Source organism: Trichechus manatus, unplaced genomic scaffold (assembly GCF_000243295.1).
Source record: "Trichechus manatus latirostris isolate Lorelei unplaced genomic scaffold, TriManLat1.0 scaffold00101, whole genome shotgun sequence".
Lineage (NCBI taxonomy): Eukaryota > Metazoa > Chordata > Mammalia > Sirenia > Trichechidae > Trichechus > Trichechus manatus.
Genome location: NW_004444037.1, coordinates 4,767,157 through 4,794,663, shown reverse-complemented (window position 1 = coordinate 4,794,663; position 27,507 = coordinate 4,767,157). Strand labels below are relative to the sequence as shown.

The following is a 27,507-nucleotide window of genomic DNA, read 5'->3' as shown; positions in this document are numbered from 1 at the left end:
TGTTCTACATCCTTCTCTAGCTCTGTCCAGAACCCTCTGCTGTGATCCTGGTCAGAGCAGTCAGTGGTGGTAGCCGGGCACCATCCAGCTGTACTGGCAGGTGATCCATTTTTGATGATCTCTTGGGAAACTTCATTTCAATGGCCTTTTACGGCCTTAAATTGTACATTTCTAAAATTAAACCCCTTTTAGATCTCTTTCCCACGTAGCTTTTAGGAGTACTTATATTTCTCCCAGTCAACAAGAAAACATCACCACCATTTTTGATTAACACTCCCCAGTTTTAAAGGTCTGTTGATTTTTTTCTTTTCATCCATCATTTGTGGAAGTTTTTTCTTCTTTAATTTGTCTTCAGTGATTTTTCACAGTTGACCTCCTAATTAACTGGTCTAGCAGCTGGTATTTTCCACTCACTCCCTGCTAGGGTCTGTTGCTCACAGTGCCTTGATCATGTTTATGTCTTCTACTCAAAAACTTTAAGGGGCTACCCTTTTCCCCGTAAGCTAGTCCATAAGCATATGGGATTTTTCAGTCTGACCTCAATTTATATTTCTCATCTTACCGCAACCATTTATCTTTTATTTTTATTTTTGTAGAACAAAGAAGTCCTTTGAGGCTTACCATGAAGTTTTGAAGTTGTTGGGGGTTTATTATAGATCACTGAGAAACAGTATTTAAGTTATTTAAATAAATGAGATTTTAAAGGTAAAGAATCTTAGTTTTTAAAACCCTGTAACTTGGTTTTAACTTAGGAGTTTTATTTTAATGAGAGACCAAACCCTTGTTTTCAAAGCAAATTACACAAAGAATAAATTAACTCTTTAACCTAGTATTTAAAGAAAATTTTGTTACTTTAAAAGTGAGAAACTTGGTTTTTTGTTTATATGTTGATATTAAGGCTTTTAAAAATTATTACAATCTAACCCATCAAACCTTTAGTTGTAATAAACAAGAACGTCAATCATATGAAGCAAAAAGTCTTTAACTTTTTAGATTCCTGTCTTTGTTGTGTATTTCTCATAGCATAATCCTTTAAGCAGCAAACACATTCATTATTAAACCTAAATACACACACACGTATGTATATATATCTTTTTTCTGTGGCATGAATTTAGCCTTTCTTCTTTAGTTTCCTCTGACTTTCTACTATTGTCTGTATATCCATCTAAATTCTTCTTTTCTCTTTCATGTCTTGGAATAACCAGTCTCTTTCATTGTAGGACAAAATTACCATCTTTCCTTTTAATAAAAAATTCTATGTATTTAATTCAGCTTAAGTTAGTCAGAAAGATCTTAGAAAGTATTTTAAGTTGACATATTATGAAACATTAAAACTTTACTAGAATGAATTTACTTTTATCAATTCCTCGGAATATTAGGACTATTTAATTTATATAAACACTTGTTTATTATTAAACCAATCAGAGTAAGTTCTTTGAAAAATAGTCTAATTTAACAGTACCATCTGGAGGTATTAAAAAATTATCTTGTTTATAACCTTATCTTCTGCATATTTTATAGGATTCTTTAAAGAAGCTATTTAGGATAATTTGTTTCTTTTTAAAATCTTGTTATATTAATTAAAATGAACAATTCGTCATTTTTCAGTGTACTTTTAAAATATACTAATTTAAAGTTTATATTAATAAACTTTGAATTATTATATTAATTCAAAGTTTTTCAGAGTAATTATTAAAAGTCCAGGCTCGAAGTAGGTTTTTTTTTTTGGAAGAAAAAAGACAGCTTCGTGAAAAACAGTAACTGCTAGCCATAGCCTTTAACTTTATGAAATACAGAAACTCAAACATAGGAGGCAAGTTCTCAACACAGAGTGAAACAGGAAAACTATGTAAATCTATTGACCTGTGAGACCTGCTCCAGACTCAGGTTTATATAATACTATACAACATAAGTAAGTTAATTTCTTAGCATCAAACATAAGTTCCTCTGAGGAAAGAGAAGACAGTGCAAAATGGTAACTCATTTTCTTAAAGTGATCACTGAGATTCTAAATTACTTCTAAGTATATTCAGCTTACAGTTGTTTTAAACATGAACTTTAAATCAGTGTTTTGGTAAAGGGGAAATATAAACTTGTTTATCCAAGGATATTTTAAAAGTTTTTAAAATTCATAAAAATTAGAGTTATTAATAAACAAGTTTGGGAGAAGCAGTTTATTCAGTTGCCTGGTAATTAGTTTTGAAGGTTAGAAGTTTTGGGCAAAATTTATAGGGCCTTGAGTTATTTATGGAGTTTCCTCCCCTGTCTGAAATGTAGGTGGCATGGTGAGCTGAGTTGCATGATAATACAGAGGCAGCCCTTTCTTTTGCCTGTTTATTATGTAGATTAGCTGGTTTAAGTAAGGGAGTTCAAGCTTTAATAAGAATTTCACTAACTTTAAATTGCTTACAAACAACGAATCTAGTCAAAATAGGCATACTTGCAAGAAGTATTAACCTGCATGTGCTAGCAGCAACAACAACAAAAAAAAAAACCAGAGAAAATAAGAGTAGAGAGTTCAAAAATTCCAAAGTGACCACAAACCTAAATTGTCCCTTAAATAATGCTACTTTGTGGGACAAACACAAAATAGGCAAGGACTGTTAAATTGCTCCCCCCACCCCGTGAATTGGCATTACCTAATTAACTCCTGCATGTAAGATAGAAATACGGAGTTTAATGCGCCTCTCAGAGAAGGGTGGGGTGGTGGAGGGGGAACCAGCCTTGTTGCCTTCTCTCAAAAAAAAATCCGTTAGATGGCAACCAACACCAACTATTCGCTTTACCAATTCAAGACAGCAGAAATTAGACACATGAAATCAAACAATCAGCATGGCTGGGACATTACATTCAAGGCATTGAACAGAAGAATAAGACAGAAATGAGACAGAAGCTGAATAAATGCTCAGAGATTCCCAACACAAAAGAGTGGAGCGTTCAATTCCAAGAGGGGCTCACCTCTAGAACGTGACACTCTGAGGCCTTAAGGAGCCAGACAGAGTACAAAAGGGCTTGTAAATTGGTGCTAATCCTGATCCTGCAATTCTTTGGAGTCTCCACTGAAGAGGGGGGCCACTTTTGGAGTCCTGGATGGGCCCCCAAACTATCGTAGCAAAAAACCATTTAGGCAAAATTCAGAGGATTCTTTCAGCATAAAGATTCATCTGGATGAAGGAAACCACTAGCTCACGTAAGTGAAAATATGACAGTTTTTCAGTGAAAGGGTCTCAGAGCAAAGGTTATGTAGGGCTAAGGCAGGAGGTTACAATAAAATCATAATTGATTAGTTTTTGAATGAGGTCATAGACGAGGAAAGGACTTCTATGGGGTACATTATACAAATGGTCTATAGGATTGGTTACAGGGGCTGCTCATAGAAACTTAGGTGGGCACAGAGGTTACAAGTCATGGTCACAGAATGCTTACTATACACACTTAATTAAAAGTTGGAAATAAAACACTCCTTGGGCTGTCATTTTTGATGCAAAGTATTTCTTGGAAGTGTGTGTGCTGGGTCTTGCTGGAGCTGGGACTCCTTCTCCTTAAACTCTACTTCTTTAAATGAAACCTTTGTGGTTGCCTGGGAACTTCAGATAAACCTGGGACCAGATCATAAATGTATTTACATCAAAGCCGCTTTCTTGGAATGCATTTCTTTCACATCTTGGCTTGTCCAAAGAGAAAATAAAATACCTCTGTAGCTGCCCATGATTGCTGGTTTAGATAAAGAACCTGAAGAACAGACTTTGTTAGCTTCAGTTTCAACTCTGCTGAATGTATTAGAAATGTGGGTTTAGTTCAGATATTTCAATTTGATCAAAGGTTTAGGAAGATTTCTCTCTTACACAGTAGTGAATGAGTAAGTGTAGAGCAATGCTTTCTGGCTGGACCTGTCTGAAGCCAGTCAGAGCCTTCAAAGAATTGGTGCTGCATAGCTGGAGTAAGAAGCTGGGTCTAGAAATTTTTTTTTTCAAATTAATTGATTAATTAATTTATTGTACTTCAGGTGAAGGCTTACAGAACAAATAGTTTCTCATGGAACAGTAGTACACATGTTGTTTTATGACATTGGTTAACAGCCCCACAATGTATCAACCCTCTAACTTCTCAACGTTTTTTCTGGGGAAAATACACATAGCCAAAGATACACCGTTTCAAAAATTTCTACATGCACAGTTCAGTGACATTGACTACGCTCTTCCAATTGTGCCGTTATTCTCACTTAAGATGAAGGCTTACAGAACAGAATAGTTTCTCATTTAACAGTTACTACAAATGTTGCCGTATGACAGTGGTTAACAATCTCACAACACATCAACAGTATCCTTACTCAACCTTGGGGTCCCTATCACCAGCTTTCTTGTCCCCTTCTGTGGGTCTAGAAATTTTTGAAGTGGTGTACAACATGTGCCCATAATCATGTACTTGGTGTAAAAAAAATTTAAAAGGTTCAAAGAATGTTGAGTGAAAAGTAGGTCTCTTTTCCTTTTGTATTCTAGTCCAGGGATGAGCAAACTACCGTCAGCCACCAATTGCTTGTTTTAGTAAATCATTTTATTGGAACGGAGCCATGCCCCTTTATTTAATTATAGTCTATGGCTGCTTTCAAGCAGTAGCAGAGTTGAGTAGTTAAAACAGAGAACGTATGGCCCGCAAGGCTGAATACTTGGTCCTTTAAGACAAGTTTGCCAACCTCCGTTTTATTCAGTCTGATTCTTTGGAAGCACCCAGTGATACCTGTTTCCTGAGATTTGGCATGCATTTACAACGATCTGTATACTGTATACATTCCAATGTGTGTCCCCCCATGCACACAATGACTACATACATAATATATACACTTTTTAAAAAATTTATCTTAGTGATTTTACCATATCAGTATATATCGAACACTTGTATTTTTTTAGCTCCATAATATTTGATTATAAGGATGTGTCATTTAACCAGTTCCCTACTGATGATGTTTAGTTAGTTTGTCTCTTATTATTATTACAAATGATAGTATTAAGTTTATACATTATCTTAGTTATATAGTGCTGCTATAACAAATACCACAGTGGATAGCTTTAACAAAGATGAGTTTATTCTCTCATATTCTAGGAGGCTAGGATTCCGAATTCAGGGTGCTGGCTCCAGGGGAAGGCTTTCTCTCACTGTCGGCTCTGGGGAAAGTCCTTGTTATCAGTCTTCCCCTGGTCTAGGAGCTTCTCAGCACAGGGACCAAAGGATGTGCTGTTCTTCTGGCTCTTCTTTCTTGGTGGTATGAGGTCCTCTTGTCTCTCTACTCGCTTCTCTGTTTTATATCTTAAAAGAGATTGACTCAAGACACAACCTAATCTTGTAGATTGAGTCCTGCCTCATTAACATTACTGCCTCTACTGGAACGGCAACTCTGCTCCCTTGCATTTAGGTGGCCCCATTCTCCTAGTCCCTCTGAGTGGTGACTACCCCTCAGCCCAGGCAGACCCCGTGTGTCTGCTCCTTGGGCATGGTAGCTCTGCCCCCTTGGCTTTGGGCAGTGGATCTGGCCCCATCCCGCTGGCACTTGTAAATGGCAGCCCCACAGTCTGGAACCGAGTTGGTGAAGATCTGACTCTTTGAAAGCTAGGAGGTCATGACCCCACCCTTTGAAACTGAGACATCTGTTTCCCGAGTTCCTTGTCTCTTCAGCTTCTGCTTCCTGGTTCCTTGGCCTCTTGGTCCCTCGGGACTTGCTGCCTGCATCTGCCCTGCCTGGGCAAGTGTTCCAAAGTTCATTAGCACCACTGATAACTGTTTAGAGGCACCCCATTCTGCCAGGAAGCCTCCTGCGCAAAGGCACTCAGCTCTCTCACTCTGTGGGTCAGCTCCCAGGCTGTCTCCTGCTGGTCTCCTGGTTCTGCTGCTACTGTTTGTCTGCTGCTGTTTCTTGCCGTTTGCACTGTTTCCAGTGTAACAGCTCTCCTCACTTCCGTCTGAGTCCCCACCAGACTTGTCTTTTATGTCCATAATTCCACCAATGGTCTTTTCAAGCAATCTAGGCTTTTACTCTTAGGCACTTTAAAACTCTTCCAATCTGTACCATTCACAGTTTCAAAACTGCTTCCACATTTTTGGTATCTGTTAGAGCGGCACCCACTCTTCTGCTACCAAATTCTGCCTTGGTTACCTAGTGCTGCTATACCAAAAATAACCACAAGTGGATGGCTTTAACAAACAGAAATTTATTCTGTCACATTTGAGGAGGCTAGAAGTCTGAATTCAAGGTGCCAGCTCCAGGGGAAGGTTTTCTGTCTCCACTGGCTCTGGGGGAAGGTCCTTGTCATCAGTCTTCCCTTGGTCTGGGAGTTTCTTGGTACAGGGACCCGGGTGCAAACGACACGCTTCGCTCCCAGTGCTTCGTATATGCCCCCGCCTGCTAGATTCTCTCTCATATCTCAAAAGAGATTGACCCAAGATACAACCTAATCCTGTAGATAGAGTCCTGCCTCATTAGCATAACTGCCTCTAATCCTGCCTCATTAATATCATATAGGTTAGGATTTATAGCACATAGGAAAATCACATTAGATCACAAAATGGTGGACAACCACACAATACTGGAAATCATGGCCTAGCAAAAATTGACACATTTTGGGGGGATACTATCCAATCTATAGCATACATGTTTCTTAATACAGAAGGATCAGATTATCTCCCTGAGTATTTCTATTTTAAACTATCTGTTGTGTACCTGCCACAATTCATTGCCTGCAGTATGCATTCAGTTTTATTTGGGGGAACAGGATCATTAAGGCCTGGAATTGTTGGGGAAGGCTATTTTTACTTTTTTTTTTTTTAAATGTGGCCACAAGAAAATTTGAAATTACATATGTGGCTGACCTTTGTAGTTTGCATATTTCTCTTGGCTCACCCTCTGTGATGGAGTATAAGATTAATTTGGGGAACCTAGTACATGATTAGTTGGGAAATGCTGGATAGTACCAGAATTAAGTGTTTAAATTTTATGTTCTAGGTATAAAAAAGGTCGTTAGAGTTTCTTAAACAGTGAAATAACATGATGAAATGAGTTTTAGGAAGGTGACACTGGTCATGTGTCATGCTACATCATAACTTTGAGTGCTTACTGTGTACTAGGTATCACTTGAAGGGTTTTATGTGTATCAACTCATTTAATCCTCACAACAACCCGATGAGGTGTAGGTATCCCCTCTTTACAGATGAAACTTGAGTCATGGGGAGGTATGCTGATTTGCTTAAGATCACTTAGTAACTGATATTGCCTTGAATATGAAAATAGGCATCATGATTCCAGAGCTCATGTGTTTAACCACTACACTGTATCACTATGAAGGTGAATTATAAAAAGGAGATGATTTTCGTGCGTACTAAGCACTTAGGCATTTGATTAACAATAAATGAATGGTAATTGATCATTTTTTTTCCTATTTATTAACATATAATTTTTAAAAATCTTCACAATACCCTGATACTTCTGTTTTAAATATTTTTATCACCATGGTAGGTTGATACTTAATGGTATAATTTTGGCCACCTGGGACCAGCTGAGGTTCCATTAAGGAATGGCATAAACACTAAGAATATAACTAAAGCTGTAACTTGGTTTTTCCTTGTGTTCTGTATATGGGAAGGAATGAAGAAGATGTATTTTTTTGTTGTATGCTTAAGGCAACTTTTATTTTATCCTTTTCATTTCATATAGGAAAAGAGGCTAAGTAATGTGTCCAAGTTTTTATTTATAAAACCACGAGAATAGATAGTTGTCTTAGTTATCTAGTGCTGCCATAACAGAAATACCACAAGTGGATGGTTTTAACGAAGAGAAGTTTATTTCCTCACGGTCAAAGTAGGCTAAAAGTCCAAATTCAGGGCGTCAGCTCCAGGGGAAGGCTTTCTCTCTCTCGGCCTTCTCATCAGTGTTCCCCTGGACTAGGAGCTTCTCGGCACAGGGACCCCAGTCCAAAGGACGAGCTCTGCTCCTGGCACTGCTTTCTTGATGGTATGAGGTCCCCCTGTCTCTCTGCTCCCCTCTGTCATTTATATCTCAAGAGATTGCCTCAGGACACAGTCCGGTCTTGTAGATCAGGTCCTGCCTTACTAACACAACTGCCACCCATCCTCCCTCATTAACATCATAGAGGCAGGTTTGCAACATACAGGAAAATCACACAGTAACAGGAATCATGGCCTAGCCAAATTGATACACAAATTTTTGGGGGGATATAATGCAAACCATGACAGTAGTTTTGATTGTTACTGTGGTTTGGTTTAAAACATGAACGTTTTCTGTTTGCGCTTGGAGCTAATTGATCATAAATGGTACAGATTTATTCCTGATTTTTTTTCTTGGATTTCAGATCTTAAATATTTTACCATGAGGTTCCAAGAGGAAAATGTTACTTTAATAAGAGCTGCTTTGAAATATCTTTATTTTTTAGGATACTTAATGCTCATACTGCATGGTTGAAAATCAGGAATGATGTGTGTCAGGGTTGTATCCTTTCACCATACTTATTCAATCTGTATGCTGAGCAGATAACCCAAGAAGCTGGGCTATATGAAGAAGAACATGGCATCAGGATTGGAGGAAGACTCATTAACAACTTATGATATACAGGTGACACAACCTTGCTTCCTGAAAACAGAGAGGAACTTGAAGCACTTACTGATGAAGATCGAAACTACAGCCTTCAGTATGGGTTATAGCTCAGCTAAACAAAACAAAAATTCTCACAACTGGATGAATAAGCAACATCATGATAAATGGAGAAAATAATGAAGTTGTCAAGGATTTCATTTTATTTGGATCCACAGTCAATGTCTATGAAGGCAGAAGTCAGGCAATCAAATGACGTATTACATTGGGCAGATCTGCCGCAAAACACCTCTTTAAAGAAGCAAAGATGTCATATTGAGGAGTAAGGTGCACCTGACCCAAGCCGTGGTATTTTCTATTGCCTCATATGTATGCAAAAGTTGGACAGTGAATAAGGAAGACCAAAGAAGAATTGATGCACTTGAATGATGATGTTGGCAAAGAATATTGAATATATCTTTGACCGCCAGAAGAATGAACAAATCTGTCTTGGAAGAAGTATAGCTGGAATGCTCCTTTGAAGTGAGGTTGGCGAGACTTCGTCTCACATACTTTGGACATGTTATCAGGAAGGACCAGTTCCTGGAGAAGGACATCATGCTTGGTAGAGAGCAAAAAAGAGGAAGACTCTCAAGGAAATGGATTGACACAGTGGCTGCAACAAGGGGCTCAAACATAATGATTGTGAGGATGGTGCAAGACTGGTCAGTGTTTCGTTCTGTTGTACGTGGGGTTGTTATGAGTCAGAACCGACTTGACGGCACCTAACAATAGTGCTTATAGGGTATTGGAAGAGAAAGGAAGCTCATTTTAAAAAGAACATCAACATAGTTAGAACTAAAATGGTAATGGAGAGAAAGCTAGAATCCCTTAAAATGACACTTGCTTAATCAAGAAGCTGCTGCCAAGCCTGCCTTTCTGATTTAGCCCTAACATGAATATTTTCTGTATCATTAAATTGCCCCAATTTTTAGCTCAGAGGTCTAGTCTGAGTAGTGTTTAAATTTTTCTGATCTTAAATGTGGAATTTGGGAGTCAGATTTCTGCCATATATTAAGGTATGACATACACACTAAGAATTTAAAATTTTTATCTCTGACATATGTGACTGGGGTCTTTGTAATAAGTGTACTACTGCTTCTGCCCTGTCAAAAATTATATATGTCCTTGGGGTTTTTTTTTTTTTTTTGGTAATCTCTTAGGTTTCTGGATCATAGGCTTTAAGAATTAATTATAGTTAGGCTCTTAGGATTGGAGGTGATTTTATTTATCTGAGGGTTTCTCAACCTTGGAACTATTGACATTTTGGATTAGATGATTCTTTGTTGTGGGGTTCTGTCTTTTGCATTGTAGGATGTTTAACAGCATCTCTGGCCTCTACCCACTAGATGCCAGCGTTTCCCCTCCAATTATAACAACCAAAATTGTCTTTGTTGTTGCTGGGTGCTGTCGAGACATTACCAAATGTCTCCTGGGAGACAAAATTCCCCTTGGTTGAAAACCCCTGATCTAGCCTATTTCCTGTAAGTAGTGGTTGCCTTCTTTGGCACTCTGATGTTGAGAAGGGAATTTACCATCTTCTGTAGTAGTCCATTCCAGCTTCAGGTAGCTCTCTTGGGGTAGAAATCCTTTCTCTATATTAAGTTGACATGTCCCTGACCCAAGTCATGGTATTTTCAATCATACAACATGCCATGAGAAAGTTGTACAATAAATGAGGAAGACCAGAGAAGAACTGATGGATTTGAATTATGGTGGTGACAAAGAACATTGAATATATTCTGGACTGCCAGAAGAACAAACAAATCTGTCTTGGGAAAAGTACAGCCAGAATTCTCCTTAGAAGCAAGGAGGGTGAGACTTTGTTTCACGTACTTGGACATGTTATCAGGAGGGAGCAGACCCTGGAGAAGGACATCATGCTTGGTAGAGTAGAGGGTCAGCAAAGAAGAGGAAGATCCTTAACAAGATGGATTGATATAGTGACTGCAACAATGGTCTCAAACATAGCAATGATTGTGGGGATGGCACAGGACCGGGCAGTGTTTTGTTCTTTTGTACGTAGGATTGCTATGAGTCGGAACCAACTTGATGGCACCTAACAACAACAACATATTAGCTGTAACTTTTTAGCTAAGTCTTGGGACCATATAGAATAGATGCATACTCACAGACTTTCAGTTACTGGAACATAGTTACCCTGTCCTTCCTTGTCCCTCAGCTGATGATGATAGAGCCTGAGTCTATAAACTTTTGTTGTAAAGGGCCAGATAGTAAATGTTTTTAGGCTTTGTAGACCCACATATTTGTGGGCTGCATAAGGTCTCTGTCAATCTCTGTCACATAATCTTCTTTTTCTCTCTCTCTTTTATTTTTTTCCACAACCCTTTTAAAACATACATACCATTAAAACATAGATACCATTCTTAGTTGGATTTGGCCCCAGCAGTAGTTTGCCGATCCCCAGGTTAGAGTCTCCTTTCTATGTTGGTTGATCTTCACAGGGCAGTGTCCTCTCAAAGTGTGTCTCAGAACCATGTACAGAGCTTTGGGTAATGGCTGAGTAGCACAGAATGATGTTGGACTTGTCAGTAACTTCTTAAACTGAAGTGCTTATTGCCTTTTTGGAAGCTTTGTCACATCATCAACTTAAAATGACCTTACTGCCAACGAAGACTGTGGTTTATCTTTTTTATTAGGCCAAATTACCTCTTAGGATATTTTTAGTCTTCAGCATAGGACCATATGTCCTCCATATGTTCTCTTAAGCCTCATCTTAGCAAGAGTCAATCCTTGTTCTAGCCTGTGGAGAGCTTCCTGGATCCTGAAATGTCTCTCAGCTTCATGTCTCTTGAATATTTGATAAACATACTTAGGTCATAAAAATCTGAATCAGACATAGCTAAGAACTAAATCTCAAATCACAAATACTTAGAAAACAAGGTAATTTTTGGAGGACCTTTTTTTTTTTTTTGGTGAAAATATACATAGCCAAAGATAACACCATTTCAAAAATTTCTATATGCACAATTCAGTGACATGGATTACATTCTTCCAGTTGTGCTGCTATTCTCACTTTAGAGAATTCTCACTTTAGAGAACAAAATAGTTTCTCATTAAACAGTTAGTACACATATTGCCCTATGACAATGGCCAGCAACCCCACTACATGTCAACACTATCCTTACTCAACCTTGGGTTCCCTATCACCAGCTTTCCTGCCTCCTTCTGCCTTCTAGGTCTTGTCCCTGGACTGCTGTGCCTCATTAGTCCCGTTTTGTTTTATGGGGCTGTCCAATCCCCGGCTGAATGGTGATCCTCAGGAGTGACTTCACTGAGCTGAAAGGGTGTCTGGGGGCCGTACCCTTGGGGTTTCTCCAGTTTCTTTCAGGCCAGTAAATCCGATCTTTTTTTGTGTGTTAGAATTTTGTTCTACATCCTTCTCCAGCTCTGTCCAGAATCTCTGTTGTGATCCCGGTCAGAGCAGTCAGTGGTGGTAGCTGGGCACCATCTAGCTGTACTGGACTCAGTCTGGTGGAGGCCTCGGTGGTAGCTGTGGTCCATTAGTCCTTTGGACTAATCTTTTCCTTGTGTCCTGTTCTCTTCATTCTCTCTTGCTCCCGAAGGGGTGAGACCAGTGGAGTATCTTAGATGGCTGCTCACAGGCTTGTAAGACCCCAGACGCTACTCACCAAGGTAGAATGTAGAACATTGTCTTTTAAACTGTTATGCTAATTGAGCTAGATGTTCCCTGAGACCATGGTCCCCACAGCCCTCTGCCCAGCAATTCAGTTGAAAACAAGATAATTTTGATGTATGGAAATAGCTGGTCTGGACTGTCCTTTTTTTTTTTTTTTAATTGTAGAATTGTGTGTAGATTGGCATTGTAGCAACCATCAGTCAGAGGTTGCTGCCATTAGTAATGGTTTTCAAAGTGATTAGACAATAAATAAATCTAATGACTGTGACAGAAAAACTGGATTTTATTCACATGCAAAATAAAAGATTTCACATAATGGTTTTTCTAAAAAGTAACTGATTTTTTTATTATTATTATTATTATAGAAAGGAGTCACACCAGCAGCTCCGGTTCATACTAATAATGAAGATCCAGCCACCCAAGGGAATCTGGGATTTATCCATGCATTTGTTGCTGCTATATCAGTTATCATTGTATCTGAACTGGGGGACAAGACATTCTTTATAGCCGCCATTATGGCAATGCGCTATAACCGTCTGACAGTGTTGGCTGGTGCTATGCTCGCCTTAGGCCTAATGACATGCTTATCAGGTGAGTGTGCTGTCTTCCCCCTAGTGTGTTTACTGAATTAAGGGGAAAGCATGGTACTTGGCAGGAGGGACCAGTCCCTGGAGAAGAACATCATGCTTGGTAAGGTAGAGGATCAGAAAAATAGAGGAAGACCCTCAACGAGATGGATTGACACAGTGGCTGCAACAGTGGGCTCAAATAGAACAACGATCGCAAGGATGGCACAGGACTGGACAGCGTTTCGTTCTGTTGTATGCAGGGTCACTAGGAGTTGAAAACGACTTGAGGGCACCTAACAACAACAAATGGTACTTTGCATTTGGTTTAAGTTCCAGAATTTAATAAACAGAAGATGGTTTTAGTACATACGTTCTTAAAAACTGTATTGTACTTTCACAATGAGTTATCAGCTCTTTACAGCCAAGATAAACATTCCTCTTTTATCAGTTTTTTATCCTTTTGCTTTGTTTCTTTTCAATCTAGATGAGCTTATTTATATCTGGTATCTCAGAAATAGGACTCAAGCAATGACAGAGAATTGCATATTTTTCTGTTGAAGGACATTTAGGAGGTAATTAATAACTGAGGAGTCACTTTCAGCTCATTGTGTTCCATTAAGCTATTCTTACCCATTATGGTAAAGGAATGAAATGTTCTTTTTAGTCAGATTTCCTGTTTGTGTTACCATTTGATTTACTATTATATTTAAAAAAAAAAAAAAAAAACAGATTCTGACTTCATGGCGACTGTGATGGGTAAGATTGGGGGATGGAAGAGGCACAATTTCTATATGAAAATTGTTATCATTCCTACCATCCTAACCAAGGCCAAAATACCCCATTTTTAATGCTTTGACCTTATTGGAAACTTGTATAAGACAAGAAGACTCAAAGGCCTACTTGTGGTTTATGATGAGGAGGCTTAATCTGACACCAGTATTTCAAACATACTCTCTGGTGTCCTAGGATATACATATTTATTCACACTGGGGACATATGCACCATAGGAAGCTGAATAGAAGGAAACTTTGTAAATTGGGCAAAGGGCAACTGTGAAGAAGGGATGTGAGAAAGGAGACCCTGCATGACTCTTGAACCACAAGCATTTTCAGGCAGATGAGTTTTAGGAAAGAACTCTGTCTTAGTCATCTAGTGCTGCTCTAACAGATATACCACAAGTGGATGGCTTTAACAAAGAGAAATTTATTTCTTCACAGTAAAGTAGGCTGAAAGTCCAAATTCAGGGCTTCAGCTCCAGGGGAAGGCTTTGTGTCTCTGTTCGCCTTCTCATCAATGTTCCCCCAGACTAGGACCTTCTTTGTGCAGGGACCCCAGGTCCAGAGGACACGCTCTGCTCCCGTCACTGCTTTCTTGGTGGTATGAGGTCCCCCTGTCTCTCTGCTCACTTCTCTCTTTTATATCTCAAGAGATTGCCTCAGGACACAATCCAGTCTTGTAGATTGAGTCCTGCCCTTCTAACACAACTGCCGCTCATCCTCCCTCATAAACATTATAGAGGCAGGATTTACAACATATACGAAAATCACACAATACCGAAAATCACACAATACCGGGAATCAAGGCCCAGCCAAATTGATACACACGTTTTTGGGGGGACATAATTCAATCCATGACAAATACATATGAGAGTTGAACATCTGGAAATTCTTTAAAAAAAAAACCAAAAAACTATTCATCCCATGTATCCTTGTAAAGTTTTTGTGTACCCTTAGGGGCGTGTTAATCCTAGTTTGTGGATTGCTCATCTGCATCTATTGTCTCTACTTCAGCATAGGCTAAGCGTGCAGGTGCTAGCCAGACTGCCGGGGTTCATACCCAGGCTCTGTTCCTCACTTAGCTCTGTGCCATGAGACAGGGATGATAATAGTTATTACCGCATAGTTATATTATTACTGTTCCTACTACTTTTCATGACCTTCCTTCCCTTTCACTCCTTATCCACTTGTAGTCCCATTTCAGCCTCTCACACTGTTGTAAAGGCTCCGATAATCAGCCTTCCTTCATACAGAGTTGTTTTCATCTTACTGAACCCCTCAGAACACATTAATGGCAATTCCCATTTTTTATACTCTCTTGGCTTCTGTGACACCATGTGTTTCTAGTTATATTCCTATGTCTTTGAAAATTTTTCTTTGTACTGTAAACTCCCTATGGCTTTATTTTTAGCCCTTTTTCTCCCCTCATACTAATGTCCTTGCTGAGTGTTCTGAGTTTAATAATAATAAAGTAAAAATCCATTGCCATCGAGTCAATTCTGACTCCATAGTGACCCTGTAGGACAGAGTAGAACTGCTCCCTATGGTTTCCAAGGAGCAGCTGGTGGATTTGAATTGCCAACCTTTTGGTTAGCAGCCGAGCTCTTAACCACTGCACCACCAGGGCTCCAGTAAAAGCAGTAATTCTCAAATCTCTGTCTTCACCCCAGGTATTTTTCTTGGAGCTTCGCAGTTGTCAAGATGTAGAAGTCTCAATACATTAGTAGCTCCGTGTTGACGTGATACAAAGCACTTGCTTAAAGAGAAATAACCTGTCTCATTCCCAGTGCAAAAGTTCCCCAGAGGAAAGGCTTCCAGAGAGTAAACAGAGGAACAGTAACTAGGGGAATAAAAAATTACAGCGACAAATAGTTTTTTGCTGTCTATAGAGATGTAAAAGGCAGAAGGAAAGCTGGGATTGTGTCAGTAAATAACACTTTTTTTTTAGCTTTTTTTTTTTGTTATTCAGGTGAAGGCTTACAGAACAAATAGTTTCTCATGAAACAGTAGTACACATTGTTTTATGACATTGGTTAACAACCCCACAACATGTCAACCCTCTCCCTTCTCGACGTTTTATTTTTTGGTGAAAATATACATAGCCAAAGATACACCATTTCAAAAATTTCTACATGTACAGTTCAGTGACATCGACTATGCTCTTCCAATTGTGCTGCTATTCTCTATTTATTTTATTGTACTTCAGGTGAAGGCTTACAGAACAAATAGTTTCTCATGAAACAGTAGTACACATATTGTTTTATGACATTGGTTAACAACCCCACAACATGTTAACCCTCTAACTTCTCAACCTTTTTTTGGGGGGAAAATACACATAGCCAGAGATACACCATTTCAAAAATTTCTCCATGCACAGTTCAGTGACATTGACTGCGCTCTTCCAGTTGTGCTGTTATTCTCACCTAAGATGAAGTCTTACAGAACAAAATAGTTTCTCATTTAACAGTTACTACAAATGTTGCCCTATGACAATGGTTAACAATCTCACAACACATCAACAATATCCTTACTCAACCTTGGGTTCCCTATCACCAGCTTCCTCGTCCCCTTCTGCCTTCTGGCCCTTGTCACTGGACTCCTGTACCTCGTTAGTCTCATTTGGTTTTACGGGGCTGTCCACTCCCAGGCTGAACGGTGAACCTCAGAGGTAACTTCACCACTGAGCTAAAAGGGTGTCTGGGGGCCATACTCGGGGTTTCTCCAGTCTCCTTTAGGCCAGTAAATTTGGCCTTTTTTTTGAGTTAGAATTATGTTCTATATCCTTCTCCAGCTCTGTCCAGAACCCTCTGTTGTGATCCTGGTCAGAGCAGTCAGTGGTGGTAGCCGGGCACCGTCTAGCTGTACTGGACTTAGTCCGGTGGAGACCTTGGTAGCTGCGGTCCTTTAGTCCTTCGGACTAATCTTTTCCTTGTATCCTGTTCTCTTCATTCTCCCTTGCTCCCGAAGGGATGAGACCAGTGGAGTGTCTTAGATGGCTGCTCACAGGCTTTGAAGACCCCAAACACTACTCACCAAGGTAGAATGTAGAATGTTGTCTTTATAAACTGTGTTATGCCAATTGAGCTGGATGTTCCCCAAGACCATGGTCCCAACAGCCCTCCACCCAGCAATTCAGTCCCTCAGGGAGTTTTGATGTGTCTATGGAGCTTCCATGACCTTTCCTTGTTTTTTTTTTTAAGATTATCAGAAAATAAAGGGAAACCTGAGTTTAGGAGATTAAAAAGTTTTGCTACATTTCATTTTTAACTTTTTAGCAACCTTTTTAGGGAAAAAATTTTAAATTTACAAAGTTGCAAAAATAGTACAAAGAATATCTATATACTTTTTACCCAGGCTTATCTATTGTTAAACATATTACTCCATTTGCTTTAACATTTGTGTTAGTGTTCTTTCTCATCTATCTATAAATAATGTATATCTGTGCACACATATATAGATATATAATATGTACATATATAATTTATTTTATATATCTTTATCATGTATTGTTGCCATGGAGTTGATTCTGACTCATGATGACCCCATGTGTGCAGAGTAGAACTTCTTCATAGGGTTTTTGGGGATGTGACCTTTCAGAAGCAGATAGCCAGGCCTGTCTTCCAAGCCGCCTCTGGGTGAGTTCCAACTGCCAACCTTTTGCTTTGTGGCTAGTAGTTGAGCGTTTAACTGGGACTCCTGTATATCAAATTGATATATATACGTGCATGTGTATATATACACACACGTATATATAAGGTGTACATATACATAATACAAATACAGATGGGCACAGAAGTATAGGTTGCTACATTTCTAAACAATTTTATTTAAAGTCCGATTTTTTAAAAAAATTTTTATTGTAAAATATATTTAACATAGTTTGCTGTGTACACTTAAAAATGGCCATTTTAACCATTTTTAAGTGTACAATTCAGTGACATTAGTTATATATACCATGTTATGCTACCTTCAGCAATTATCCATTTTCAGAATTTTACGTCACCCCAAACAGACACTCAGTACCCCTTCAGCAAGAACTCCCATTCCCTCCTTCCCCCAGCCCCTGGTAACCACTAATAAACTTTTGTCTCTATGCATTTGCCTATTCTAGATATTTCATGTAAGTGGGATCATATAATATTTGCTCTTTTGTGTCTGATTCATTTCACTCAGTATGTTTTTAAGGTTTGTCCTTGTCACAGCATGTATCAGAATTTCGTTTCTCTTTATGGCTGATTAATATTCCATTGTGTGTATACTCTGTACTACATTTTGTTTATCCATTCATCTGTTGATGGACGCTTGGGTTTTTCCACCTTTTGGCTATTGTGAATGGTGCCACAGTGAACATTGGTGAACGTGTATCTGAGTCCCTGCTTCTTTTCAATTTTATAATATAATGAAGTAGGGAAAATAGTTTGTATATGTGTTGTACATTTCATGTTCAGGCAGATTATAAGTGTTGTACTCATTTTATAAAAAGAGCTGGTGAACCCTGAGAGTATGGCCCCCCAGACACCCTTTTAGCTCAGTAATGAAGTCACTCCCGAGGTTCATCCTTTAGCCAAAGATTAGACAGGCCCATAAAACAAAACGAGTCTAAAGGGGCACACCAGCCCAGGGGCAAGGACTAGAAGGCAGGAGGGGACAGGAAAGTTGGTAATAGGGAAACCAAGGTCGAGAAGGGAGAGTGTTGACATATTTTGGGGTTGGTAACCAATGTCACAAAACAGTATGTGTACTGATTGTTTAATGAGAAGCTAGTTCTGTAAACCTTCATCTAAAGTACAATAGAAAAAACAAAACTGGTGAAGTAAGGAATAATTGCATTTAGTGTGTGTGGGGGGGGGTTGGGGGTGGTATCCTTTAGCCCTTCAATAGGTTTTAATTACTGAGCTGATTTTACTGATGTAAATGTATTTCACAGTTAGGATTTGGATTCTTGATGTAGTTCCAAGTATAGTTTTTTGTATAACTTTATAAACAATTGTTATTTTTCCTTATCAATAGGAAAGAATGGTACTGAATAAGATTGAGTCTGTTGTAAACATTTTAATGTATTTATAAGGAATTATTAGTTTTCTCTCATAGCCAAAAAACCATAGCCAGTTGCCATAGAGTGGATTCTGACTCACGGTTGACCGTATGTGTTTCAGAGTAGAACTGCGCTCTGTGCTCCATAGGATTTTCGATGGCTGTGGTGGAAGTAGATCGCCAGGCCTTTCTTCTCAGGCACCCCGGTGTAGGTTTGACCTGTCAACCTTTTAGTCAGTAGCTGAGTGCTTAACCATTTGCACCACCTAGGGACTCCTTTCTTTCATAAGATATACTTATTTTAAAATAGTTACAAAGGAGCAGAATTTGATTCATGCCATATGAGAATCTTGTCATGATTCTTCACTATAGAATTTTTTAATTTAAAGATGTGTGATGAAGAAATAATCATCTATGTATGCAATGGTCTAGTTCCCAGGTTATAAAATCTTGAGATCCTTACAGGTCATCAAGGCTAACCTTCTACCTAAAGTACTATGCCAGAAGTGGCAATCTAGCCCCTGGCTGAACATGACTGAAGGGGAGTTCAGTATCATATTATGAGAAGTACCAGTGGAATATGTGCCATATTCCACTGGGCCATTAATTTCTTGATAAGCTGTATTAGGTCATTGGCTATTCCTAAGAGTTCGACATTGGTGGAATATTCAATATTGTACTATATTTTCATTCGTCTTACTGACTCCTCTTTCCTACAGTTTTGTCAGAATGATGTGGCAGTTGTCTTCTCAGCTTGGTTTCTTTCTTTTCTCAGAACTTTCCTTTTCATACTTGTTGAGAATATAAATTGATGTAATAGTATAGATATATCTAAAGCCTTAAAAGTGTTTATCTTTTGGTTCTCTTATTCCTTATACTGAGGAAGTTAAGTTCTTGTACAAAGATTATATATAAAAATAAGTGGAATGATTTAGGGCTATTATATGTTAGATTAGCTTCTAATGTGAAACATTTTTCCTTTAAAAGAGTGGTAAATTATGATTTCTGAAGTTAATTATTCCTTTGACCAGTTACGATGCCTGATAGTTAACCAGGTGTACTGTTGCGTTTTCTTCCAGTGTTATTTGGCTATGCCACCACAGTCATCCCCAGGGTGTATACGTACTATGTTTCAACTGCATTGTTTGCCATTTTTGGCATTCGAATGCTTCGAGAAGGCTTAAAGATGAGTCCAGATGAGGGTCAAGAGGAACTAGAAGAAGTTCAAGCAGAAATAAAGAAGAAAGATGAAGAAGTAAGTCATAGCATTGCTAAATAAATATCTGGACCAAAAAGGCACCATACAGAGGTTTTTCAGTGGTCCTGTCTCTGTGATATGTGTGGGCTATACAACAGTAGCTTAGTTTACCTGGTTTCCATCCTCATAGCTGTCTGTAATACGATTCTGCCACGGTAGTGAGTGTGACTGTGGTAGAGGAAGGACGCTGAGAGGTGAATACTGAATGTGAGTAATCAGGTTCCTTAATTAGATTAGTTATAAGCTCCTGAAAAGCAAAAACTATATTTTATCATTTTACATGTTTATTTCACAGCACTTAGGATAGTAAGTGATTAGTAAATATTGTTTGGTTTATTTTGTTGGGGAGGAATGGAAGAATGAAGGATATAGTGTTGTTGCTGTGTAAAACTAATGGTTCAAAGGGGAAGTTTGGATTTACACTTTAGTTCCTTTGGCGCATATTCCACAGAATGTAAACACTTCAAAAAGATTAAATGATTTTGTGCTATTTTGGGATTAATGTCAGTTTTTTGTTTTGTTTTTTTTAAATTTAGCTTCAACGAACTAAACTCTTAAATGGACCAGGAGATGTTGAAACGGGTACAAGCACAACGATACCTCAGAAAAAGTGGTTGCATTTTATTTCACCTATCTTTGTTCAGGCTCTTACATTAACATTCTTAGCAGAATGGGGTGATCGCTCTCAACTAACTACAATCGTATTGGCAGCTAGAGAGGTGAGTGATATTTGAAGGAAGACAGCTTTTGCTACCAAGACTAAATTTAATTGCAATGAAAGTTACGTTGCTACAGAGAACACTGGACAGGGTCAGCGTGGGCCAAGGGATTATTTCCACTTTGGTTTTAGATCTGATAGTCCTGCAACTCCAAAATTAACCTTCTACCAGTACTTACAGTCATCTTGCTGACTCCTCTCAGTTTTGCTAAAATGATGTCATGGCATTGTCTTCTCAGCTTGGTTTTCTTTCTTTTCTCAAAACTCTCCTTTGCATACTTGTTCAGAAAGTAAACTGGTATATTATTTTTGAAGGTCAGTTTGGCAGTATAGATCTGAAGCCTTACAAGTGTATCTTTTTGTTCTTCAGTTTCTTATACTGAGGAATAATTGAGTGCTTGTGCAAAGGTTACTTGTACAAACAGTCCCCGGGTTACGAGTGAGATCGGTTCCTGTGTCTTTAAGTTGTTAAGTTGAATTTGTAGGTAAGTCAAAACAGGTGCACACAGTTCTCATTTAGCCTTACTTGTAGTGGAAGAAAAGGCTCGAAGGCTTTTCAATGATTTAAAAGCTGCAGGTGCAGCAAGTGAAGGTGATTGTGATAAAGAATTTGTTCCCTCGTTTCAAAGTGAGGGCAAATTTACATAACATTAAAGGGCACGTACAGATGTTTGTAACCCAGGGATTGCCTGTCTTTATTGCAGCTTTGTTAGTGGAAAATTAGGAACAGCCTAAATGTCTGGCACATTTAGGAGTGGAGTGGAGTACTGGTTCCGTTATTTACAAGTGTCTGTGAATCTCTTTGAATATTCACTCTTCAGCGTTATTTTAATGATAAGAAAAAATGAGATATTTTAAAAGCAGGTTTGTTTTTTAAAAGATATACAAAGAACAAAAGATTTAAGGAAATAAAAATGTTTACAGTGCTTGTCTTTGGGTACAGCTACTATGGGTGGTTTGTTTCTGTTTAGAAAATTTTTGTTAAGTCTTAGCTCTAGAATGATAAATCCTAGAACGGTACGCTAGAACGAGACCTCAGATCACCTCATTCTTGCATTTGCTGTACAGATTAAGAACCTGAGGCCCAGAGATATTGGGTGACTTGTCCAACGACATAAGCTAGTTGGTCACAGGGGCAAGGACTAGAGCTGAGACTGTCTTGTCTGCCTTCCAGCTTTTTCTACTATATTATGTTCATAATTGTTAAATACTACTTATTTTAAAAATACCTGTTGTTTTAAAATTTTTAAATCTTTATTCCTTTTGAGAGAAATAGTAGAAGTTTTATATGAGGTGTCTGTTATTGTTCACAGATTTAAGATTTACTCAGAATGGAATGCTGCAGCTACTCTTCAGGCTCTTCTTTATCGTAACCATCTTCTTACCTACTTTAATAGCTATTAAATGACATTGTTTTTATCAGATGGTAGGATTCAGATGAAAAGCTTGATTTGGATTTGTCTCCAACTCGTAGGAAATGTCTACTATGAAAGAACAAGTACCTTAATATAGGCTGCAATTTAAAATATAAAGCAAAGTGTTGAGCGCCAGGACTAAAATAGTTGAGACCAGGGCAATTTTGTTAGAGAAGCCTTGAAAGTGCTGTATTTTGAAAGAAAAAGAAAGGGAACCTGATTTTTCATTTGGTTCCTGTATACTAAAGCAAGCTTTCTTTAAAATGTCACTTTAGTGGCTGTGCCCTATATTTTTCTTGAGTTCTAGCCTTTTTTACTGCCAGAACTGGGACTTGAAAGTGACTGTTTTGCTGTGGTGGTGGTGGTTCTGCTATGGTGAGCTATCATGATGGCAGAATCATTGCATTTCCTTTGTACTGTCTCCTGGATGGCGCGCAGTGACTCATGAAAGGCTCAAGACTGGCCCTCTCTGTATGATGTACCCTGGTCTGTTGGTTCTAGCAGCATGACACATGGCTGCCTGGGCTTTAGTTTCTTGCTGTGTGACCACATTACTTCACCTCCCTGTGCTTCCTCATCTGAAAATGGGGATCACATACTTCTTGGGTTGTTCTGTGGATGAAGTAAGATACTGCAGGGCATTTAGCAGAGTCCCCAAGATCGTAAGCACTCTGTGTTGTCCACCCTTCCACACTACCAGCACTGCAGTGGTCTTAATGGGCTCTTTCAGTGCAGAAATAATGATTGTGTTTTTGTTTGCTTCACCTTCCTGATTTTTTTGTGTGAACCACGCAGTTGTCTAGTTCAGTCCATTTTAGCCTGCAACTTCAGCTCGTTTTCCAGCATAATTCAGTATTTCTCAGATTGGATTTCCTAGGATCCTAGAGTCCATGGAGATGTTAACGGGTATTGGAGGGAGGGGAGGAAAGGAGGTTCCAGGGTCAAGTAAACTTGGTAAATAATGTATCGCTTTTCTTGATTCAGTATGCAAATTAACAAATAAAGACTAAAAAAATCTTGAAGTAAAGAACTTTTAAATTTTATTTAATCCAGTGATTTTTCAAGTAGCGCTTATAAATAGGATGAAACCATCTTCTGGGATACCAGATTTAGAAGCCATAAAACACCAACAGAATTTGAGAGAAATAGTCCCACTCTGGTTTTTCATAGTAATGTTTCAAATTGTCTCCATTTTCCTAAGTCATTACCCATACACTGCCTACTCCACAACAACCTTACCTACTTCACCCATCACAGTGGAAGTCCTTTCCCTTCTGCTGTATTCTGGATCCCAGCTCCCCACCCCCTTACCCCCTTTAATAGCTTAAATCTTTGCCTTCTGAGCCCCATTTTGTGAGCATTTTAGCATTCACAAGTTTTCCCTCATCTTAAAAAAAAAAAAAAGAGCCTCCTTCCTCAATTCTACTTCGCTTCCAAATACCACTCTCCTCCCCTCCCTTCGGTCTCAAAGTTCTTGGCTGTGATCGGAACAAGAGTTGGCTCTACTTTCTTGCCTAAACCCACTGGAATCTAGTTCCTGACCCTACCAGGAGTAAGTGATCTGGTGCTTCAAGTTTGCGGCACCATTGACAATAACCGTAACCACTGTGAGTCCTCTTGGGATGCTAATTGCCTGGTCACTTTTTCAGTCTCCCTTGGGCTCCTCTTCGTCATCTCTTGAACAGAGCTTTCCTTAGGATTGTGTTGTCAGCGTATTTCTCCTTCTGCGTTTTTCCCCAACACTATTATATTCAATCCCATAGGTTATTCACCATCTAACTCCTGAACTTCAATCTTAACTCCACTTGCCACTGCTCCTCCCCCATTTTTTTTTTTTTATCACATTGGTATTACCAGAATTCATTCAAGCTGGAGAAACTTGGTGTCACATCATTGATTTTTCCCATTTTATAACCCCTATCATTTACTTGAGGAGCCCTGGTGGCACAATGGTTAAGTGCTCGGCCGCTAATCAAAAGGTTGGCGGTTCAAACCCACCAGCCAGCCACTCTATGGAAGTGTCAAGATTCTTTACACTCTGCAAAGATTACAGCCTTGGAAACCCTATGGGGCGGTTCTCCTCTGTCCTATAGGGTCGCTATGGGTCAGAGTTGACTCCACGGCAATGGGTTTGATTTTTGGTTATTGTTTACTTAAGGAGCCCTGGTGGCACAGTGGTTAAGCACTCAGTTGCTAACTGGGAGGTTGGTAGTTTGAGCTCTGTGGGAGAGAGATGTGGCAGCCTGCTTCCATAAAGATCACAGCTTTGGAAACCTTATGGTCAGTTTTACTCTGTTCTATAGGGTCACTATGTCACTACTGTTAGTTGCCATTGAGTCAGTTCTGACTCATGCTGACTTTATATATAACACAACAAAACATTGCCCAGTTCTGCACCTTCTTCATGATCTTTGATATGTTTGAGCCCATTTGTTATGTATTGAATCGTGCCCCCCAAAATATGTGTTGTAAGCCCTAACCCCTATACCTGTGGTTACAATCCTGTTTGGGAATGCGTTGCTTTGTTATGTTAATGAGGCAGGATTAGTGTAAGGTGTGTCTTGAGTCAATCTTCCAGATATAAAACAGCAGATTAAACAGGCAGTTAGGGGAAGATAGATGCCATGCCGCATGAAGTTCACCATGATCGCCAAGGAATAGAAGCTGAAGAGAGACAAGGACTTTCCCCCAGAGCCCAGAGAGAGAGAAAGCCTTCCCCGAGAGCCAGCGCACTGAATTCAACTTCTGGCGTCCTAAACTGTGAGAAAATAAATTTCTGTTGGATAAAGCCACCCACTTGTGGTAAAAATGATGTCCTTTTCTAGCGAATGATCTTTCCTGATGATGTTTGTCAAAAGTAAGCAAGACGAAGTTTCGCCACCTTGCTTCTAAGAAGCATTCTTGTTTAAGACTGATTTGTTTGTTCTTTTGGCCGTCTATAGTATATTCAGTATTCTTCGCCAACACAGTTCAAATGCATCAATTCTTTTTCTGTCTTCTTCATTTTGTACACTTTCATTATATGCCTCCTTAGTGTTTTTCAAATCCATCTGCTTTTCTCTGCCTATATTCTCCCACCTCAGTCCAGGCCGCTGTCATTTGTTTTCAAGGCTATTGCAATAGCCTCCCAGTCGATCACCCTGCCTTCAGGCTTGTTCCCCTCCAGTTTGTTCTGTACACTAGACTTTTCAAGCATATACCTGTTGTCATTCCCCAGCTAAAAACTAATCAGTGTCTCAGGGTCAGGTCTACTAAGCTTATAGGAGCCTTCATGACCCAGCCCCCAGCTATCTTGCTGGGCTCTTCGATTGTGACATTTTGATTCTCTCTAGAAATACTGCTTTGCAGGTGCCTTACTGCTGGCCTGTTGCCTTCTGCTTAGAATGTTCCCTCCCCTACAAAACAAAATCACATCCTCTCGCCAACTCCTGTTCATTCTTCAGGGATCTTTTCCAGAAAACCCTGACTGATCCCCGAAATCTGAGTGCCTCCAGTGTGCTCTGGTAGCGAGTGTTTACTGAAAGAATACTATTTCCCTGGCACTGAGGACACATGGAGAGTAGGGAGACTGGGTTTCTGCTTGCAGGGAGGTTGTCACACTGTATCGTAAAGGCTCACTTAGTTTTCTTACAGTATCAAACATTACCTGAGGGAAGAGATGTCTAGCATAACAATCTCCAAGCACTTGTCACATAAGTACTAAATATTGGCTGTGTATGAACTTTAATAACTGCTGAAAGGTTGAATAGCTTTATTTCATTAGGATTATTTTGACTTCACAAATTAATTTTTTTCTCTTTTTAGATTTAGTCCCTAATTGTAATATGTATAGTTGGTACATACTATCTTAAGCAGCTTAATAAAAAAAGATTTTAAGTATAATGACTTTTCACAAATTTTATACACCTGAATTTTTAGAACTGTTCTTTGCTTTTTTGTTGTTGTTGACTTCCATTCTGCTTTATAGTTATTTTTCTCAAATAGCAGTTTCCACCTTGGTTTTAAATTAATACTAGCTGTGCCTGTTTCCAGGATCCCTGCGGTGTAGCAGTGGGTGGAACAGTGGGGCACTGCTTATGCACTGGGCTGGCAGTCATTGGAGGAAGAATGATAGCACAAAAAATCTCTGTCAGAACTGGTAAGTCTTTTTTTTTAATTTTAATTTTTATTATAAAGCATACACTTTAAATTTACAATCACTGAGAGATTAGAAAAAGGGAATTAGCTTTAATGATTTACGTTTCTACTTCTAAAGTATACCCAGTCTTTGTAATTAGAATCTGTTAGAGGTCCTGAGGTCTTAAGTATTGCCACTAGTCTTACAAGTATGAACTATTTATCTCGTGTAGATGTTAGTAAAATACAAATTCATTCAATAGCATGACTGAATTCATAGTAGGTTTTTGTCAACATATTTTCTCAGTCAAGGGATATTAAAAATAAAGCAGTCATTGTGTGGAAGTGAGAAATTTTGGGCCTTAACAGTGTGTCCTAAAAGATTGGGAAATCATAGTGGAGACCATATTTACTGATTCTGCTGAAAATTTCTTACAGCTGTAAGTAACTGTTAGCTCCTAAAGATGGAGTAGTGTCTTTGCTAGTCAGGAATTGTCTAACATTCCCTTTTAGAAATGGGTTTTAAAATGAGTTATAGTTCTGTCATTGCTTGTGAGCACTTTCAGTTTACTGTTATTCTGTCGCAAATAGTGCTGGAGAAGAAACAAATTCTTATTGTACAGCACCAGGCATGTGAAGTGTTCTCTGCTATGTAAACAGGGTTCAAGTGGTTGATTCCAAGACCGACGGGCAGCATCATGGCTCCCTGATGTTTGTGCAGTATCATAGGAACTTTGCCTTATTTAACTTTTTTCTCTTCTCTTCCAGTGACAATCATAGGAGGCATCGTTTTTTTGGCGTTTGCATTTTCTGCACTATTTATAAGTCCTGATTCTGGTTTTTAACAGCTATTTGTTCATTTGTATTTAGTTGAAGATAGGTAACTTTTGTCTTTCTGTACATAGTGTACACTATAACTAAAAATGATAGAAAACACTGTATTTTGTAGCAATGATTTGTGAGTTTGAACCATTTAATGAGAGTATTAGGTCCAAAAGAGATAATCATTACTATATGCAACATGGATTTTTAAAAGAAACTTGATCTCTAAGTGTGGATTTTTCTTTTCTCCAGCATTATTATGTTAATATGGTCTCCATTGTTTCTGTACATGCAGAACCATTGTGTGGTAGGGTATACTACTTGATTTTCTTTCAGCACTGACCCCTTTATAAAGAATATAAATTTCCTCCTGGATCACCATGGTGTTTTAAGATGTTTACCTTAAAATTTTTCTTGAGGGAAGAATGAATATCTTTTAAAACATTTCCTCAAGCTAGTAAGCAGTTTAATCAAGTCCTTTCAAAATTAGGTTATTTAAAAAC

At 38.8% G+C, this 27,507-nt stretch overlaps 1 protein-coding gene across 2 annotated transcripts in view; it reads left to right on the top strand.

Moving 5' to 3' along the window:
- The window catches only part of TMEM165 (transmembrane protein 165), a 48,664-nt gene extending 21,163 nt beyond the window's left edge, over positions 1 to 27,501 (top strand). For both annotated transcript variants that reach the window (XM_004382891.2, XM_023737334.1), the window contains exons 2-6: positions 12,662 to 12,887; positions 19,755 to 19,930; positions 20,470 to 20,652; positions 26,099 to 26,204; positions 26,951 to 27,501. In XM_004382891.2, the coding sequence (XP_004382948.1) occupies positions 12,662 to 12,887; positions 19,755 to 19,930; positions 20,470 to 20,652; positions 26,099 to 26,204; positions 26,951 to 27,027 (768 nt within the window). In that variant the 3' untranslated portion in view covers positions 27,028 to 27,501. The remainder of the gene's footprint in view (positions 1 to 12,661; positions 12,888 to 19,754; positions 19,931 to 20,469; positions 20,653 to 26,098; positions 26,205 to 26,950) is intronic.
- The last annotated feature ends 6 nt before the right edge of the window (positions 27,502 to 27,507 follow it).